Source organism: Balaenoptera ricei, chromosome 11, assembly GCF_028023285.1.
Source record: "Balaenoptera ricei isolate mBalRic1 chromosome 11, mBalRic1.hap2, whole genome shotgun sequence".
NCBI lineage: Eukaryota > Metazoa > Chordata > Mammalia > Artiodactyla > Balaenopteridae > Balaenoptera > Balaenoptera ricei.
This window is the reverse complement of record NC_082649.1, coordinates 33892900-33908261: the sequence shown is the minus strand read 5'-3', so window position 1 is coordinate 33908261 and position 15362 is coordinate 33892900. Positions and strand designations below refer to the sequence as shown.

Genomic DNA, 15362 nt, shown 5'->3' with positions numbered 1-15362 from the left:
CTACATGCCTCCCCTCCTCCCACCTCCACACAGCAGCCAGAGCCATCCTATTAGACCTCAAGTCAGTCTCTGCTCCCAACCCTCCAACAGCTAATCCAGTCACCTCCCCTCGCCCATAGAACCCTGCGTGTCCTAGGTCCTCCCCCGATCCTTCCCCCTCCATCACCCCTCTCCAGCTGCACAGCCTTCCTTGGACCCTGTCACTTTTCCCGACCCCACAGGGCCTTCGTACTTGCTGTTCCCTTTGTCTGGATCTTCCTTCCCTTAGCTGTTCACTCAGCCTTCTTCAGGCCTCTGCCCCACTGCCACCTCCCCCCCACTGCCACCTCCCCAGCGAGGTCTTCTCTGACATGTGGCCCATTCCTTCCACTCAATCACATTGCCCCTTCTGCAGTTTCTTCAAAGTTATGTCTTCCCTGAAGTTAACTTGTTCATTTAATTAATTAGCTGGTTAATCATCTCACCCTTAGTAGAATGTAAGTTCATGAGGGCAGGGCCTTATTTGTCCTTATGGCTGCCGTGTCCCCACCCACCTCCATGCCTGGCATATAACAGGCACTCAATAAATATCTGTTGAGTGAGTGGACAGGTAAATGCCCACACCTGGTCTGGTCGGAGCCCCACAGCTGCCCCCTCCAATCACATGTGGACACACAGCCTGCTGTTCCAAAGCCTGTCAAGTGCAGTCACCTCCACCTCCTCCTTTCCTGACCATCTAGCTCCCGCCCCACCTGCTCCTCTCCTCCCAGCCCCACTCCCCCAGCTTAATTGCTGGGGCCCACACTTCCAATTCCTTCCCCAAATCCTCCCCACCCTTCATGGTCCCCCTATGGCCAGCTTCCCCACATCACTGACTGTTGCTATGACAACCATAGCAGAGCAAAACTTGGGCTCTGTGTCAAGCGCCCACGGAGCGCTTTATGTGCATTTTCTTATTTACCACACAACAACGTTGGGAGGTAGGTATTATTAGTTTCCCTTAATAAATGAGGAAACAGGTTCAGAGAGGCTGAGTGATCTGTCTGAGGTCACACAGATTTCAAATGGCACAGGCACGTGGTCTGTAATCCTGTCTTGTGTGAGCCTCGCTTCTCCAACTAGACAGTGAGATCTGGGGAGGTGGGGCTTTGTCAGGACTCAGCGCCCATGACCCAGATTTTGAAACTTGGACCTGCTATGTCTAACGGTGGCTTGGGAAATCAAGGCCACTGTACTTGCATGACCGTGCATGGGGTCCCCCACCCCAACCCTGATATAGCAATACATTGATAGATTCCCCAGGACCTTTCATCCCAAGAGGAAAGGAGCTCAAAAGGAAAGATCTTGGCCAGCACCAGCCCATCTGGGCCAGAGAGGCAAGGTGCCTCAAAGAACACCTGGAAACTTCCCCACCCCCACCCAGCCCGATGCCCCCTACCCCTCCTTCCATGGCTGCTCCCATCTCCCCCCCAAGCCCTCCTCAGACTCAGCTGCCCTGCTCTCCCCAGCCCAGGCAGCACGCAGTCAAGATTAGAGGTTTCATTGCTTTTACATTCCTCTTCCCCAGAGCCAGAGTCCCCAGTCCCCCATCTCCTCACTCCCAAGTCTTGTCCCAGCCACACTCTTTCTGGGATCTTCTCACCCAAAGGGGAACCGTGCCAGGCTAAAGGAGAGGCAGGTGGAGGGAGGTGACGGGACCCCCAAGGGGCCAGGCCTCCCCAGCTAAAAGAGCTGACCAGAAGGAGAAAAGACAGCTGAGGAAAGACCCCCCGTTAATTAGCAGGCACCAGGTGGGGTTAAGGTGCTTCCTCCCCACCCCCCGCACTGCTCATTAGCTCGGTCATTATATTAATAATCCCTTAAGAATGAGCATAATGACAGCGCACAGCTGGAGCACGAGCGATGAGCCCACCCGCCTGACTTCCCCAGCCCCAGTCCACAGGCATCCACGGGGTCCCTGAGGCAGGATTGTCCATCCCCAGAGAGGCCAAGAGAGGGGTCCACCTGGTGAGCAAGGCAAGTGGTAGCAAGGCTCCCTACCAACCACTAGCAGGCAGAGTGAAGCTTCCAGAAGAGCTAGGCTGAGAACCCCACGTGTCGCAGCGAGTCCTTGTGACCCACCAACCACAGAGAACTCCCTCCCAGCCCCATTTATGTCTTCCTGTCACTTCCAGGTTCACCGCGAGGGTTGGTGCCTCTAGATTCCAGGACAGACCCAGATGAACAACAAGAAATGCCAGCTGAATGAATGGAGGGTTCAGACTTTGACTTAACAAACCAAGAACTCCAACATCAGGTAGCCGCTGGGGGGCGAGGAATGCTGCAGATGTTTATGTGGAAAGACCTGGTGGCATGCCAGCTCTAAGGTCCCAAGAGCAAGAAGGACCAGTGAAGTGAGTGCTATCTCAGGCAGAAGCATAACGTCTAGAGCGCAGGTCATGCTGGGAAGACATTCTCTTATTTGATCCTCACAATTTTTTTTTTTTTTTTTTTTTGGCCGCAACGTGTGGCTTGTGGGATCTTAGTTCCCTGACCAGGGATTGAACCCACGCCCTTGGCAGTGAAAGCACGGAGTCCTAACCACTGGACCGCCAGGGAATTCCCTGATCCTCACAATTTCAAGACAGAGGAACTGTTATTACCCCTGTGTCACAGATGAAGAAACTGAAGCATGAAGAGGTCAAGTTGTTAGCAAGTGGTAATGCTAAGTTTCAAAGTTCAGCTCCCTTGGCAGAGAGACTAAGCGGTATGTGGGTCCATGAGCAGAATTAGGACCCACTGAGGGACGGTTTTAGGGACATCATAAGACCCAAGTGGAGGGAGTACTTGTGAGGTCGTGAGCTCCCTGTCTGGGGAGTGTGTGAGCAGAAACCTGATAAGCATCTCCAGGAATCCTGTTGAAGGGATCCCCGTATGGGTCCCAGCTTAGCTGACCTACAAGATTCCATCCTGGACTCTGTGACTCTGTAGATACAGAGCCCTGAGGGGTCCACACAGGCCCTCTCACCCCTGCCTCAGCCTCCCATGGCCTTTCTGGGGTCTCGGGGGGGGGTCCCTCATTATAAACCCTCCTCCGCCTGTATGACTCCCCTTGAAAGTATTGGTCAGAGAACCCGCCAGAGCTCAGGGCCTCCTGTGGGGCTGAGATGCCTGGAGGAGAAGGCAGCGGGGGCAGGCGAAGTCAGGCCCCCTCCGGCACACCCGCCTACAAAATGGGAACCATTCCAAGGCATCGAAAGGGTAGAGGGGCAGGGTCCGTGGGTGGGCATTGGACCGACCCTAGGGGAAATCAGGTTCACTTTGCTGTCAACCAGACAAGGCCCTGGCTTGGAATTCAAAAAGATTCCTGAGTGGGAACACTGGGGAATGTGGCCCTTGCCGACACCTGGCCCACTTCCGTCCGGGGCAGCACCCAACACGCTCTCTCCGCAGCCCACCTGAGGGAACGAAGCCCCTTCAGACCAGGTTGGGAGAAGTGCCTGGGAAAGACACACGACTGGCAGGCAGCCCCAGCTCAAGCCACTAATTAACTTCATGGCCTGAGGCAAGTCACTTCACCTCTTGACCTGCTTCCTCCTCTGCACTGTGGTGATAACAATCCAGCCCAGAGAGCCGCAAGAGATAAACGGTCTATAAGGCCCTGTGGAAAGCCGCCCCTGTTTATACCCTTGTAAAGTGCTATTATTACCCACGGGTGGGCTCCGGGAGGGCCCCTCCTGGTCTGACCTGAAATGTCACTCCTGGACAGGATGCTGGCTCCTGTCCTTTCCTGAGGGCCGCCCAGGGGGTGGGTAGGGCCTGATTCTAACTAAGAGAACTGAGCAGTCAGCAAACATTCACCATGTTGGTGGGGATCACTGGACGATGATGGTGATGGAAACAGATTCTGTCCGCACACCACGCCCTGATGTTGGCAGGGCAGGCTCAGACACAGGAGCCGCGGTCGCCCTCCTGGGCATCACTCCCACCCGCCCCTTCCCGCCAGGAAAGCCGTCCGCTCATACCCTACCCGCTCCACCAGAGGAAAATTCCTAGAGTAGACCTTGTGGTCAGAGGCAGTGACCTGGGGAGGGGACGGGGAAGGTTGGCGGCCACACTGGGCTGGAAGCCAATTCCTGGGACATGCCCTGGACCCCCACCCAATGCCCCACAAATATGCAGACTGAAGCGATTACAGCTTGCTCTGGGGGAACCGCCAGGCTCTGACCAAGACCTGGGGACCCCTGAGAGTGAGGCGGAACTGCTCTTCCTTGAGTTGTTCAGCAAAGGAGCAGCAATGAGCCTGAGGTCGGTCTCAGGGGCTGAAGAGTTGTGATGGCCAGTGGTTTTTTTCCGGGGGAGCAGCTGGGTTAAGACAGCTTGCCCACGTCGGTCTGCTTTCTAAAGTGGTGCCACGTTCATCATCTCATTGGCTACTTCTCACAATTAGCTCCGTGTTTTCCAGGGGCAAAAGCCGAGGCCTATTTGGGGTGACCAAATGCTCAAGAGAGCAGAGATAATAGCCAAGTCAGCAGCAGAACCCGGCCTCTTGACTGAAGCCAAGCTCCTGACTCCCCGATGACAGGGTCCACGAATGAGGAGGGTCCTGAGCACACCCATGAGACACTAGCATAGCCAGGGGCCCTCGGCCTGGTCCTGGCATGGCCATGCCTGCCCCCCATCTTGGTCATCCTGTTTGGAGAGTCCGTTGCTCCTGACTGTGGAGACCAAAAGGAGGAGCAGGGGTAGCGCGGGAGGACGTGGAGAAAGCAGAATTGAGCTGCCTGTCTGGGTGAGCTGCAGAGAGAGGACAGTACTGCCCTACCGCAGTGTGGGGAAAAGTGCATGAATCCAGCCTGCTGCAGGTGATTCCTCTGGTCCAGAGATCAAAAGCATATAAAGGAGAGAAGGGTCCGGTGCCAGCTGTACCCTGGGACCGTACTGGGCCCCAGGTGAAGGGCCTCTCACATCCTCTGTAGCCATTCCTCTTTGCCCATTTCCTGGACAGAGTGACACCCAAGGTCAGGCAGGTCTGGAAGCCGGTTGGTCTAATCCCCGCCCAGGGGAAAGGGCGCTCCCAGAATTGAGACCCAGGCAGTGGTAAGACAGCAGGAGGAGAAGGGAATTGGGTGGGCCCCACGCTGGCCTGTTTCCTTGGTGTGGAGGACAGGTCTGCTCGCTCCACAGGGCAGGGAGCTGGGGTACAAACGGTGACCAGAGACAAGAAGGCTTGTCCCTAAGTCTTGGACAAACCCTGCTCCCACTCCTCACCAGGGCCCTGAGTGCCTCATCGCAGACACTGGATTTCCTGGAGATTAACCATTCAGGGGTTTGAGACAGGGAGTCTTGAGGCAGGGAGGCTGGTGGGAGGAGGAAGAGAGAAGAGGCAGCCTCCGGACAGGGAAGGGGAGCTTCCGCAACCCCAGCGCTGGGCGGGTGGCGTGTGCAGCCCTGTACAGACCGCGGGCTCCCAGGCAGACGTTCAGATGTGGTGGCTGTCAGGGGACCACCCCTGCAGTAGGTCAGAGGGGCCCCAAAGAGTCCATTCCCGGGGAGTACTTCTCTGGGAAAGTCCTACTTTTTAAGTCAGATTATTTAGTTACATATTACACTGTTTTTCCCCTTTTGTTTTTTGCTCTTCCTGGGTTTTTATTAAAGTCCTGTTTAAAGGTTCTAATCTTGACCTTGCCATGTTGACGGTGCCGAAGGAGGATCCAGGGTCCACCTTTGGACCAAGGTGGTACAGGAGAGCAGTTAAGTACCCAATGGGACCCACCTGGTGGCAGAAGGGAGACTCAGTGAGGGATTCCAGAGGTGAATCTGGTGTAGCGCCCCGCCCCCCCAAATTTCCCCCACACATTGCCAACCTCAGAGAGTCAGGGTTTTATCTCATCAGGGTAGCTTTCCTTACCGATCCCCTGTCTGCATCTAGGACTCTAGCTGTCCTGTCACTTTACTTTGACAGAGCAGCCACCCCTGGCAACTTACAGTCTGGGCCGCAGCTTCTTGGAGGAGAAAAAGAAATGGTCATGACTCAACACAAAAACCACAATCACCCCAAATTTCCCAGAGTGAAACCCCTACCTCTGTTAGGCCTCCCCGACTCCCACCCCAGCACCATGCCAGGAAAGACTCCCTACGAATTCGACATCATCCACCAGGTCAGAATTTAAAAATAATTATATTAATAATAAATATGTTAAATTACATTTAAAACAATAAATAGAAAAATAAACTGATAAATAAAATCAACAGGTACAAAATGTTTCCAAATTTCAACCAAAAAAACACACAGACGACAAGACGAGACAGATGACATAACGAGAGGGTGCGAAATGCAATCACGGGGCCCTTCACAGTTTACGTCGCGTCTCCCTCCTCACCTGGTCACCCTCTTCTGTCCCCGACTCGGAGAGCAGACCGGGAGACTCAGTGGCTGATACCTTTGGGGACTCCGGCCAGTGCGGGGAAGCGTCTGGTCCCGCCTCAGGGCCCTTCTGCGAAGCAACCCCAACCCCGGGCGTGCGGGTTCAGAGCACAGGAGCGGGAGGCGGAGGCTGCCAGGCGGGTGGAGGGACGTCCCTACAGCGGCAGGTCGGTGCTGTTGTGCCGGGTTTTCCTGGCAGTGCCATCGTCTCGGGGCAGAGCCCTCTGCAGGTTGGACATGGCCACGGTCTTTTTGAGGTCAATCACAGCATAGGAGTCTGAGCTGCGGGCAGGGTGCGTGGTGGGCACAGGGGCTCGGGGGGCTGAGGGGTTCTGGGGCCCCTTGGGGCGGTCTCCACCCCAGCCCTTCAGCTCCACCTGGATGTAGTTGAGCTGCCTGGGGGGCTCGGGGCCCGGCCGGCGGAAATCAAAGTTGAAGACCCTCGGGGAGCCTCGGTGGCGGGTCAGCGGCACAGGAAAGCTGCCGTGGCTGCGGAGGGCAGCCCGGGTGCTGGTGGGCTTCTGCAGTGGGGTCTCATCCTCCTCGCCTTCAGGGAAGCCGTTGGAAGAGGGTGTGAGCCCGTCCCTCGAGTCCCCGTCATCCCCAGCCTCCTCCCCCAGCTGCTGGGCCTGGCTCTCCCACACGGGGGGCAGGGAGGGCAGGTTCTCGTAGTGCAGCAGCGCGGCCCGGCGCTGGGCGAGGCCATTCCAGCCGGGCTCCTCCGGGCTCAGTCTCCAGCCTGCCCCCAGCCGCAGCCCACCACTGACGTTCTCGTAGGTGCACTTGGGCCGGGCTGGGCACTCGGAAGGGCCCTCGTTGTTATTGTCGTGGTGGAGCGGGTGATGCAGGCTGGGGCAGAGGCCTTGGCACTTGGTCATGTGCCGCCGAGCCGGGGTGGGGCCCAACACGAACTTCACTTGGCCCGGCTGCAGGAACACCTGTGGGTCCCGCTGTTCGGGGCCCCAGGCCTGCGGGGCAAGGGGCGCCCGGCCCTCAGGCAGGGGCTGCAGGCAGTGCCGGCTCCTGCGGTGCTCATCCTCACTGGCTGGCGTGTTGACGTAGGTGTGGGACTGCGGGGGAAGAGTCCAAGGGCAGGAGGGTCCGAGGGCAGAGAGGAAGGAGAGAACAGGGGACAGGATGAGAGAAGAGAAGCACAGGGAAAAGGAGCTGCAGTCTCCTCTTCCTTGTCCTCCTAACCTTCCAGGGAAGCTGCCTCCCTTTCTTGGGACAGGAAGGGACTCTATCAACTTTCTTCCCTCTCATGATCCTCACTGGGAGGAGGTGCCATATTTCCCGGTCCCCCACCCCCACCCAGACCCACAGGAAGACGCCGGGCAGCCACTTGCTCACCTGCTCATCGGGGGCAATGAGGGCATGGGTGGACTCCTCCCCAAGCGAGGGGTGTCGCAGGCTGCTTGTCGAGGGGCGCCGGGGCACTGAGAATCGCAGACCCTCTCCCGGGCAGCCAGGGAAGCCATTGGAGAAGCTGGAGACGGTGTAGCCTAGAGCTGGGCACACAGGAGACAAGGGGGTCCTTAAACCACCTGGCAACTACCTACAACCGTGAGTGTGGCATCCTGGGACTCCTCCAAGTGGAGGGGAGACACTCCCAAGGCCCCCAGGGGGTCAGCCCCGCTGAACTGGCAGTCCCCCATTATCTTCACCTTGTATCTGTTCTCCAAACCCTGCCCTTTCCCTCACAGCTCAGCTTGAACCCCACTTCCCCATCACAGCCTTATCTGAAACACTTAAGGCACACCTTGTCACCGGACCGACCCTTCACCTCATTCCAGCTCTGCCACTGAGCTCCAGGGAAGCTCCTCGAAATCAAGGACCGTGTTCCTATTTCTTCTGTCCCCCACGGGCCAGCCGATGGAGTGCCAGACACGGAGCAGGTGCTCAGTGTGATTCAGTGAATGAACAAGCAGAAATTGTGGGAACCTCTCCAGACAGCTGTGGGCAGAGATGCCTGCATAAGCCGTCAGGAAAGGTATATGGGTATGATTCAGTAGACAGAAGGAAGGAAGCAAAACAGCTCCAGACTGCCGTTTCCATGGAAACCCAATGTCTTCCTGTCTGTTCCCCGACCATCCATCAGTACAAGACCCTGGACTCCCCAGCCTCCACTTGAGTCACCTGACTGGCCCAGGCCAGGACTTATCCATCCCTAGGAGTCGTCGGATGATAGATGACGGTCCTGGAAGCCTGGCTCACCCAGCCATCCCCTCGCCTGCCTGCCTGACTCATGCCTCCAAGACTGGTGCTTCCTGGGGCTATGCTTGTACGTGCATGTGCGTGTGCACTGGGGTGCTGAGGCGGTGGGGGTTCTCCTCACCATTGGGAGGCTGGGGGGCCCGAGGGAGGTCGAGCTCAGCCGGGTGGCTGTTGCGGGTGATGATGACCGGTTCTTCCATCACATTGATGCTGTTGCACTGCATCAGATCCTGGAGGAGATTGAAGATTTCCTCGGCCCGGGAACACTTAAATGCAAATATCCCTGAAGAAGGAGAGGAAGAAATGAGGCTCCTCTGACCCTGTGTCCTATAGGGAAGGACTAGAGAGGCTGAACAGATGCACAGAGCTCAGGACAAGTCCCTGACCTCCAGTCCCAGGCCTGCAGAGGGGTGGGAGAGGCCCTCACACTGAGCATTCTCCCCAGCACCCTCCAAAGTCTAAGAGCCACAGGAGGAGCTGGCCCCAGGCCCCCGCGGCCCACCCTAACACACTCTATCCATTACCACCATCTTAAGATCTAATACTTCAGCTACATTCCTCCGAGGTTAAATCCTTTTCATAAGGATGTGTGTGCACCAGGGTGAAGGGAAGTGAAGTAAAAAATCAAAGTGGAAGGGACAGTGTCAGATGAGTGACCACTCCACCTCACATGCTGCCCCCATCTTCCTCTGCCTGCCACCCCTTACTCCCCGGAAAAATGAGCTCCGCCAGGGCACCAGCCCTCAGCTCTATGCCCAACAGCCTCTAAGCTCTTTGAGGGTGGGAGGGTCTGTCCTGTTCACTGCTTATTCACTGCATACTTAGCCCAGTGCCAGGCCAGAGAGTGCCTGTCTACTGTGTATAGGCCCCTGGCCTTTCGGAGCTTGAAGTCTGGTGCAGAACGGAAGGATGGGCTGACGAGCTAAAGGACAGATACGGCAAGGCAGCCATGTGGCTCCTCCATGCAGCCAGCCTTACAGCCCCTCAAACTCCAAGGCAGCAACTCACGGTCCTGGCACAGCAGGACTGGGCTGAGCACACATGACTCAGGGGATCCAAAGATGCTCCTGGGGTGTTGGGCCAGCCTGGGATTCTGCACTCCCCCTGTGTAACAGTGGGACCCAGGACTCAGGGGAAGCCACTTGGGATGTACATGTGCATGTTCCAAACAAAGACAAACTAGGTTGGGGTATGAGGTCTGCAGGAATGGGATGAGAAGGATAGAAAGGAGGGGAAGAAATAGGGCTATTCTTTCCTCATTCTATTCTATTTATTATAGCTCATTCCAAGATATGTCAAGAGCTTCGAAAAGGCTGGGAAAGCCTGGAGTTTTAGAAGAACCCTGTGTTGGGGCCTAGGGAGCTCCTCTGGGATCTCCAGTGTGGATTAATCACCACCGGGAGCAGAGAGGCCCCTTCCTCCCCTCTCTCTGCTCAGCCAGCGTTAACTGCTTCTGCCTCATGAGTTCCAAAGGTAAGGTGCACAGAGGGGCGGGCTCCCCCAGCCAGTACAACCTCAGAGACACACTGTTGTGTTGGTGGCCTCATCAGAGGAGCTTGCTCATTCCATCCCTGCAGTCACACCTCCGCACTGCATTGAACACAATCCCTTGTGGGATTCCTTCTAGCAGAGCTTAGGCCTGTGTCCTCAAAGAAGGCCCAGACCATGCCACCCCTTCAAAGAGCCATGGCTGGCCCCAGCCTTGACTTCATGCAACAACCCACCCCTCCCTGACCTCTGGCTGCAGGGAGAAAGGGGAAGAAGGCAGAATACCTCACACTCCACCACCCACAGGTGACAGGAGACAAAGATTAACCTCGCGAGGTTTACTCTGTATACCACGGACCTCCCCAAATCTATCATTCCCATGCCACACAGCCCCAAGGCAGCCAGAGCTCTTGCCTGACCTTTCATTATACACAGGAACCAGGGTATATGACTTGGGGCTCAGTTTGTTCCTACTTAGGGGGCAAGAGGGACCCTGAAACTAGAGTAAGAGAGGGAGGAGGAATTGCTTGCTTTCCCAGGCCTGGGAGCACTAGCTCCTTCCCGTGGGCTGTGCAACAAATGACCTCACAGAGCCACCCAGGCCGGAGTTGCAATGATCGAAGAGAAAAAGCACTGGCCTAGGAGTCCACTTAGTTCTGTGTGCTCTTGGCCACAACCCTTCCCTTCTCTGGGCAACACCTGCCAAGTGGACAGACTTCCCCACTGTCCCTCAAGCTACGACTTCCAGCCCCAATACCTGTCCCAGGCACACAAGCCCCCATCCCAGCGTGAGGCAGGGGCTGGTACTCACCCTGGCCAGTCTGACACCGGCGGCCACTCTCAAAAGAGAAGAGGTTGGAGTCATAGCCATAGCGCCGCAGGCAGAGGTAAGGCCAGCGGACAGCCTCGCGCCGATGCAGGTGCAGCACCAGCTCGCTCTGCGTCAGCTCCATCACTCCGGAGCCCAGCTCCACCCCCTCATCATCCACATTCGTCACCTGGCAGGGGCAGGGGACAGAAGGGTTAATGGGTGAGTCCAACAAGTGTGTCCAGGTCCGTGAGCCACTGGGAATCCCACACAATTACTGGGACACGGATGAAGCAGCACCGCTGACCCACTACAATTCTCTAGGTCTTAGTTTTGTCATTTGGGCAGTGAGGGGAGGGGTGGTTAGTCGACCCCCAAGGTCAGATGGTTAGACGTGCAAAGTTAGATGACCCTAAATGGTCCATGGCTGGTATCCAAGGACCAGATGTTAATGGGAGAATAGGTTCTGTTGTAAGTTCAAAATCTTAAGACCCTGGGAGAATCAAACCCAAGCAGAACAAATATAAAGGCCTCCACCACCTCCCCAACTGCAGGACCTTGCTGAGGGCTCCCTCTTCTGGTGAGCAAGAGAAACCTGGGCCTCAAGATGCCGGGGTGAGGAGGGGGCGCCCCCTACAGGGAGGTGGAAGGAGCAAGGCGGGGGTGCACCCAGGTCCACTGGGCCAGGCCTCAGCTTCCCAAAGCAAACAGCAAACACTAATACTGTGCTTAACATGTGTTAAGCACTGTTTGAAATACTCGACACATGTTAATTCACAAATACAGACTTTTGTTGTTTTCTCCGAAAAGTTATAATGTAAAGTTACAAAGATACACTGACAGGAGTGAACATTCTGAAAGCACAATCTTTGCTACTCTTATTACAGCATTTCTTCATTCTTAGTAATATCAAGAGCCACAAAAAAGGCAGTGGCCTGAGCCCGTTCTCCTTGGCACTGCTCAGAGGTCCTGAGCTTGCGAAGCCCACAACCTCAGCCAGTCATTTCACCTTCTCTAGGGAGGTTGAAGCAACTTGACAGCTCGGGCCGAGCCCAGGAGGCCGTGCTGGGAATGTGGGAGAGGAGGGGGCTGTGGGTACCTTGAACTTGCTGGGGTGGTTGTCTGGGACGCTGTCTCTGTTCAGGCAGCTGCAGCAGCTCCCCATGGTGTCAGAGCAGCCGGCCCGCCCTAGGGAAAAACACAAGGGACAGGAAGGTCATCGAGGTCAGCTCCCAAAGGGCCTGCTCTGGGGAACTCTGGCCGAACCACCTCGTTTTGATCACCTACTCTGTCTAAGACTCACAGTCCCTCCCTCAAGGAGTTCACATTCTCAATCCAGGGCCAGACACACACTGGATAAACATTAATTCAAGTTAGGACGTGTTAAGGATTAATGCTGATGGAGGGATGGAGAGAGCTTCTTAGGGGCAACATTTGATCTGGACCTTAAGAAGTATGTAGGATTCTGACTGATGTAATGACAGGGAAGGGCAGTCTGGGCAGCAGGAAAAGCATGGTTAAAAGTAGGGACCCAGATGAAGTGATCTGCATCAGGAGTTGGGTGCCAGCCCAGTGCCCTCCTCCAGATTCAGTGAAGAAACTGTAGTTGGGAGTCCCAGACACTTTGGCCTGGACCTTTCTCCTTGTTCCTCCTTTTCCACCTCACTCCTCCCACATCATCCAAATCCTCTCTTTTCTTTCCTCACCACCATCCCAACATCCACCTCAAATTTATCTTTTTGATGTTCTCTTCAAATGAGATGTTACATTATGGTCAAGAGATAGACTCAGAAGATTGAACATTTAAAACAGAGCACTACTTATATAACCTTGAGTTGGTATTTCTTCATTAAAAAAATAAACGCTGGGTTTGCTCCCCTTTGTCCAAAGGGGAGAACAGAGGCCTTAGTATCTGTTTTTTTCCTCAAGGATTACGGCACTCGAATTAGACGCCACAACAGTTGGGCCTGTGCCTAGGATGGAGGTGATACTACCAGGCTACAGTGACCTAAGGGAGCAAGCAAACACATGGACCGATTCCAACCAGAAGTTATGGGTTTGCAACTTTCTGCAAGAAATGAATCAGCAGGATTAGGTATCTTTCTAGAATTCCCGCTGAAAGTGTAAAGCCTTGAACAATCCTGACTTGCACCCTCTACTCCTCCCAACTTGGAAAACTCCAGAAAAGTGGCTCCTATACACAGCTCTCACCTCACCCAGGCCATCGGGGAGCTGACCATGGGAGGGGCATGGGGAAGGATCCCCACTTTATTCCCCCTGTTCTTGGTGGGGTGTCATGGCAAGCAGTCTGCAGAGAAGTCACCTGGATCTCCCTGGGACACACCTGGGGCTCACCTAGCATAGGAGACAGAGACCACAGGTTAGTGGAAACCTTCCATTCTCACCCCCAATTGTTAATGAAACTGACTTGCCGTCAGTCCATCCCACCTGGATATCTATTCCAGCCCTAATGGGATAGAAACACCAATGAAGGAAGTGAGAGCAAGAGCAAAGGGACCACAAATTCTAAGCCCCATAGGCCCTGAGAGGGACAGACTCCCCTGGCATCAGTGACTTTGAAGTCTGAGGCAGCCCAGGACATTTTAAGTCACCTCTAGACCCCATCTGAATCCTGTTACAACCAATATCAAGATCACCACCTTACCTTTGCTGAGAACTTGAACTCTACAGAGAGCTTTCTCAAAAGGACACTAAGATGTATTAGAAAGAGCAATGGCTTATGATTCAGGAAACCAGTAGTCTTTTTTGTTGCTACTAAGTATCTGGGAGAGTCTGCCAAGTAGATTCTCCATCACCACCCCCAACTCCCACCCCAAGGCTTTAGTTTTGAAGGGAAACATCTGTCAACTGTGGAACTTCTAGCTTCAATAACCTCTAGAGGTAAGTCTGTAGGACAAACATAGCTAAAATCAACATTTTCCTCTTCTAGGACAAGCTCCTTCAATCTCACATGTGGAAGCTTGATAGATTTTCTGTTCTCCAAACTCTGAAAGGCCTAAAAGTTAACATAAATGCTAACAATCAATCAAAATTTCAGTAATCTGAGCCCTAGGTGGACAAGTCGACAAGCCGGTACCCTGGAGATCCTTGAAATCCCACCCTCCTGCTCTGGAAAAACAATGTCATTTCCCAGAGCCCCTGGTGCTCTGCATCCTTGGACACTTCTCAGGTAAAAGGACGCCTACCCTCTTGGTCTGGCTTACTCTCTGGAAGGGGGCAGCAGGATGAGGAAGGTATGCACAGCCTAAAGGCAGACAGCTGGGTAAATATTGGGGCTTGAGCCACCAACAGGGAGTCTGGGGGTGAAGCCAAGAACTACAGGGTGCAAGATGGGGTAGGGCGCTGCACCTTTTCCTGTCCCCTTCACTTCTCTTTAAGATACCAGGACATATCATGACAGCCCAACGAGGGGGGTTACATCGGGTGGGACAGGAGGAGGGGTCGCTGGTCTGAGACAGGTGTAGATTGGGGGTGGGAGTTTGAGGTTATAGGGACTCAAAACGTATGAGAGGGATCAGGGAAATGTGGACAAATTTTTTGGATTTGAGCACGGTGCAAGGAGAATGGGGGACATGAAGGCTCAGAGGAATTTCAGGGCGGTGGATGCATCTGGGGGCATCCAGGAGAGAATGGTGCTCTGTGAGCGTATCAGGGGAATTTGCAGGAGTGAGGGGTTCTGAGGGCTCCAGGACACATGAAGGTGTGTCCGGGGGTGGGGGTGGGGTGGTTCTGGGGGCTTAGAGACAGATTTAGGTAACAGGGTTGACAGGCGAATTTCTAGATACCGGGAAGGAATAGGGGAGGTCAGGGCCGCGCGTTGTCCCTGGATCCCCGCCCCCAGCCCCGGGTTTCCACCGACCGCCCGCCCGGGGCTTCCTTGGGAGGGAGTGGAGACTGCGGCGCGGCGCGGTGCGGCCTCGGTGGAGCCGCCTCGCCCCCGCCCCGCCGCGCCCCGACTCACATCGCCCCGCGGCCCGGGCGGCGCCGGGCCCCGGTCCCGGGTCCCGCTTCAGCAGCCGCCACCCGCCCGGAGCTAAGGCCTCCCCTCCCCGTGGCGGCGGGGTCAGAGGTCACCGGTAGCACCAACGAGACGCTGCGGGCAGGCAGACCCGATCGGGGGCGACCGGCGCGCAGCCTAGAAGGTCCCTTTGGAGGACTTTGCAGTAGGGAGCAGGGAGCATGCGCAGACGCCAGAGGGCGCTCAGGGCCAGCGACTGAGAGAGCCCGGCGGGGGCGGGGCGGGGCCTGGGGCGGGGGCGGGGCTAGGGGCGGGGCTGAGGGGGACCAGAGGTAGAACCAAAGGTTTCCACTCCCAGGATCAGAAAAAGGATCCGAGCGGCTGGCGGGGCGGGGGAGAAACACGAAAGATTGGGGGAGGAGCCTGAAGGGATGGAAGGGAGAAGGGCAGGACGAGGGACCCCAGGAAGGGCCTGGGGACAAGGGGGA

At 55.7% G+C, this 15362-nt stretch overlaps 1 protein-coding gene across 2 annotated transcripts; it reads right to left on the bottom strand.

The window, feature by feature from the left end:
* Positions 1-6161: 6161 nt before the first annotated feature.
* On the bottom strand, positions 6162-14962 carry FRS3 (fibroblast growth factor receptor substrate 3). 2 transcript variants are annotated; one of them, XM_059937455.1, is made up of 7 exons: positions 14878-14962; positions 13107-13250; positions 11995-12083; positions 10899-11085; positions 8721-8882; positions 7736-7893; positions 6162-7455 (listed from the first exon to the last, which is right to left on the bottom strand). In XM_059937455.1, the coding sequence occupies exons 3-7, from the start codon at positions 12058-12060 to the stop codon at positions 6541-6543; spliced, it is 1488 nt and encodes a 495-aa protein (XP_059793438.1). In that variant the 5' UTR covers positions 12061-12083; positions 13107-13250; positions 14878-14962; the 3' UTR covers positions 6162-6540. The 2 variants fall into 2 exon arrangements, with proteins under 2 accessions (XP_059793438.1, XP_059793439.1); XM_059937456.1 differs by lacking the exon at positions 13107-13250.
* Positions 14963-15362: the final 400 nt, after the last annotated feature.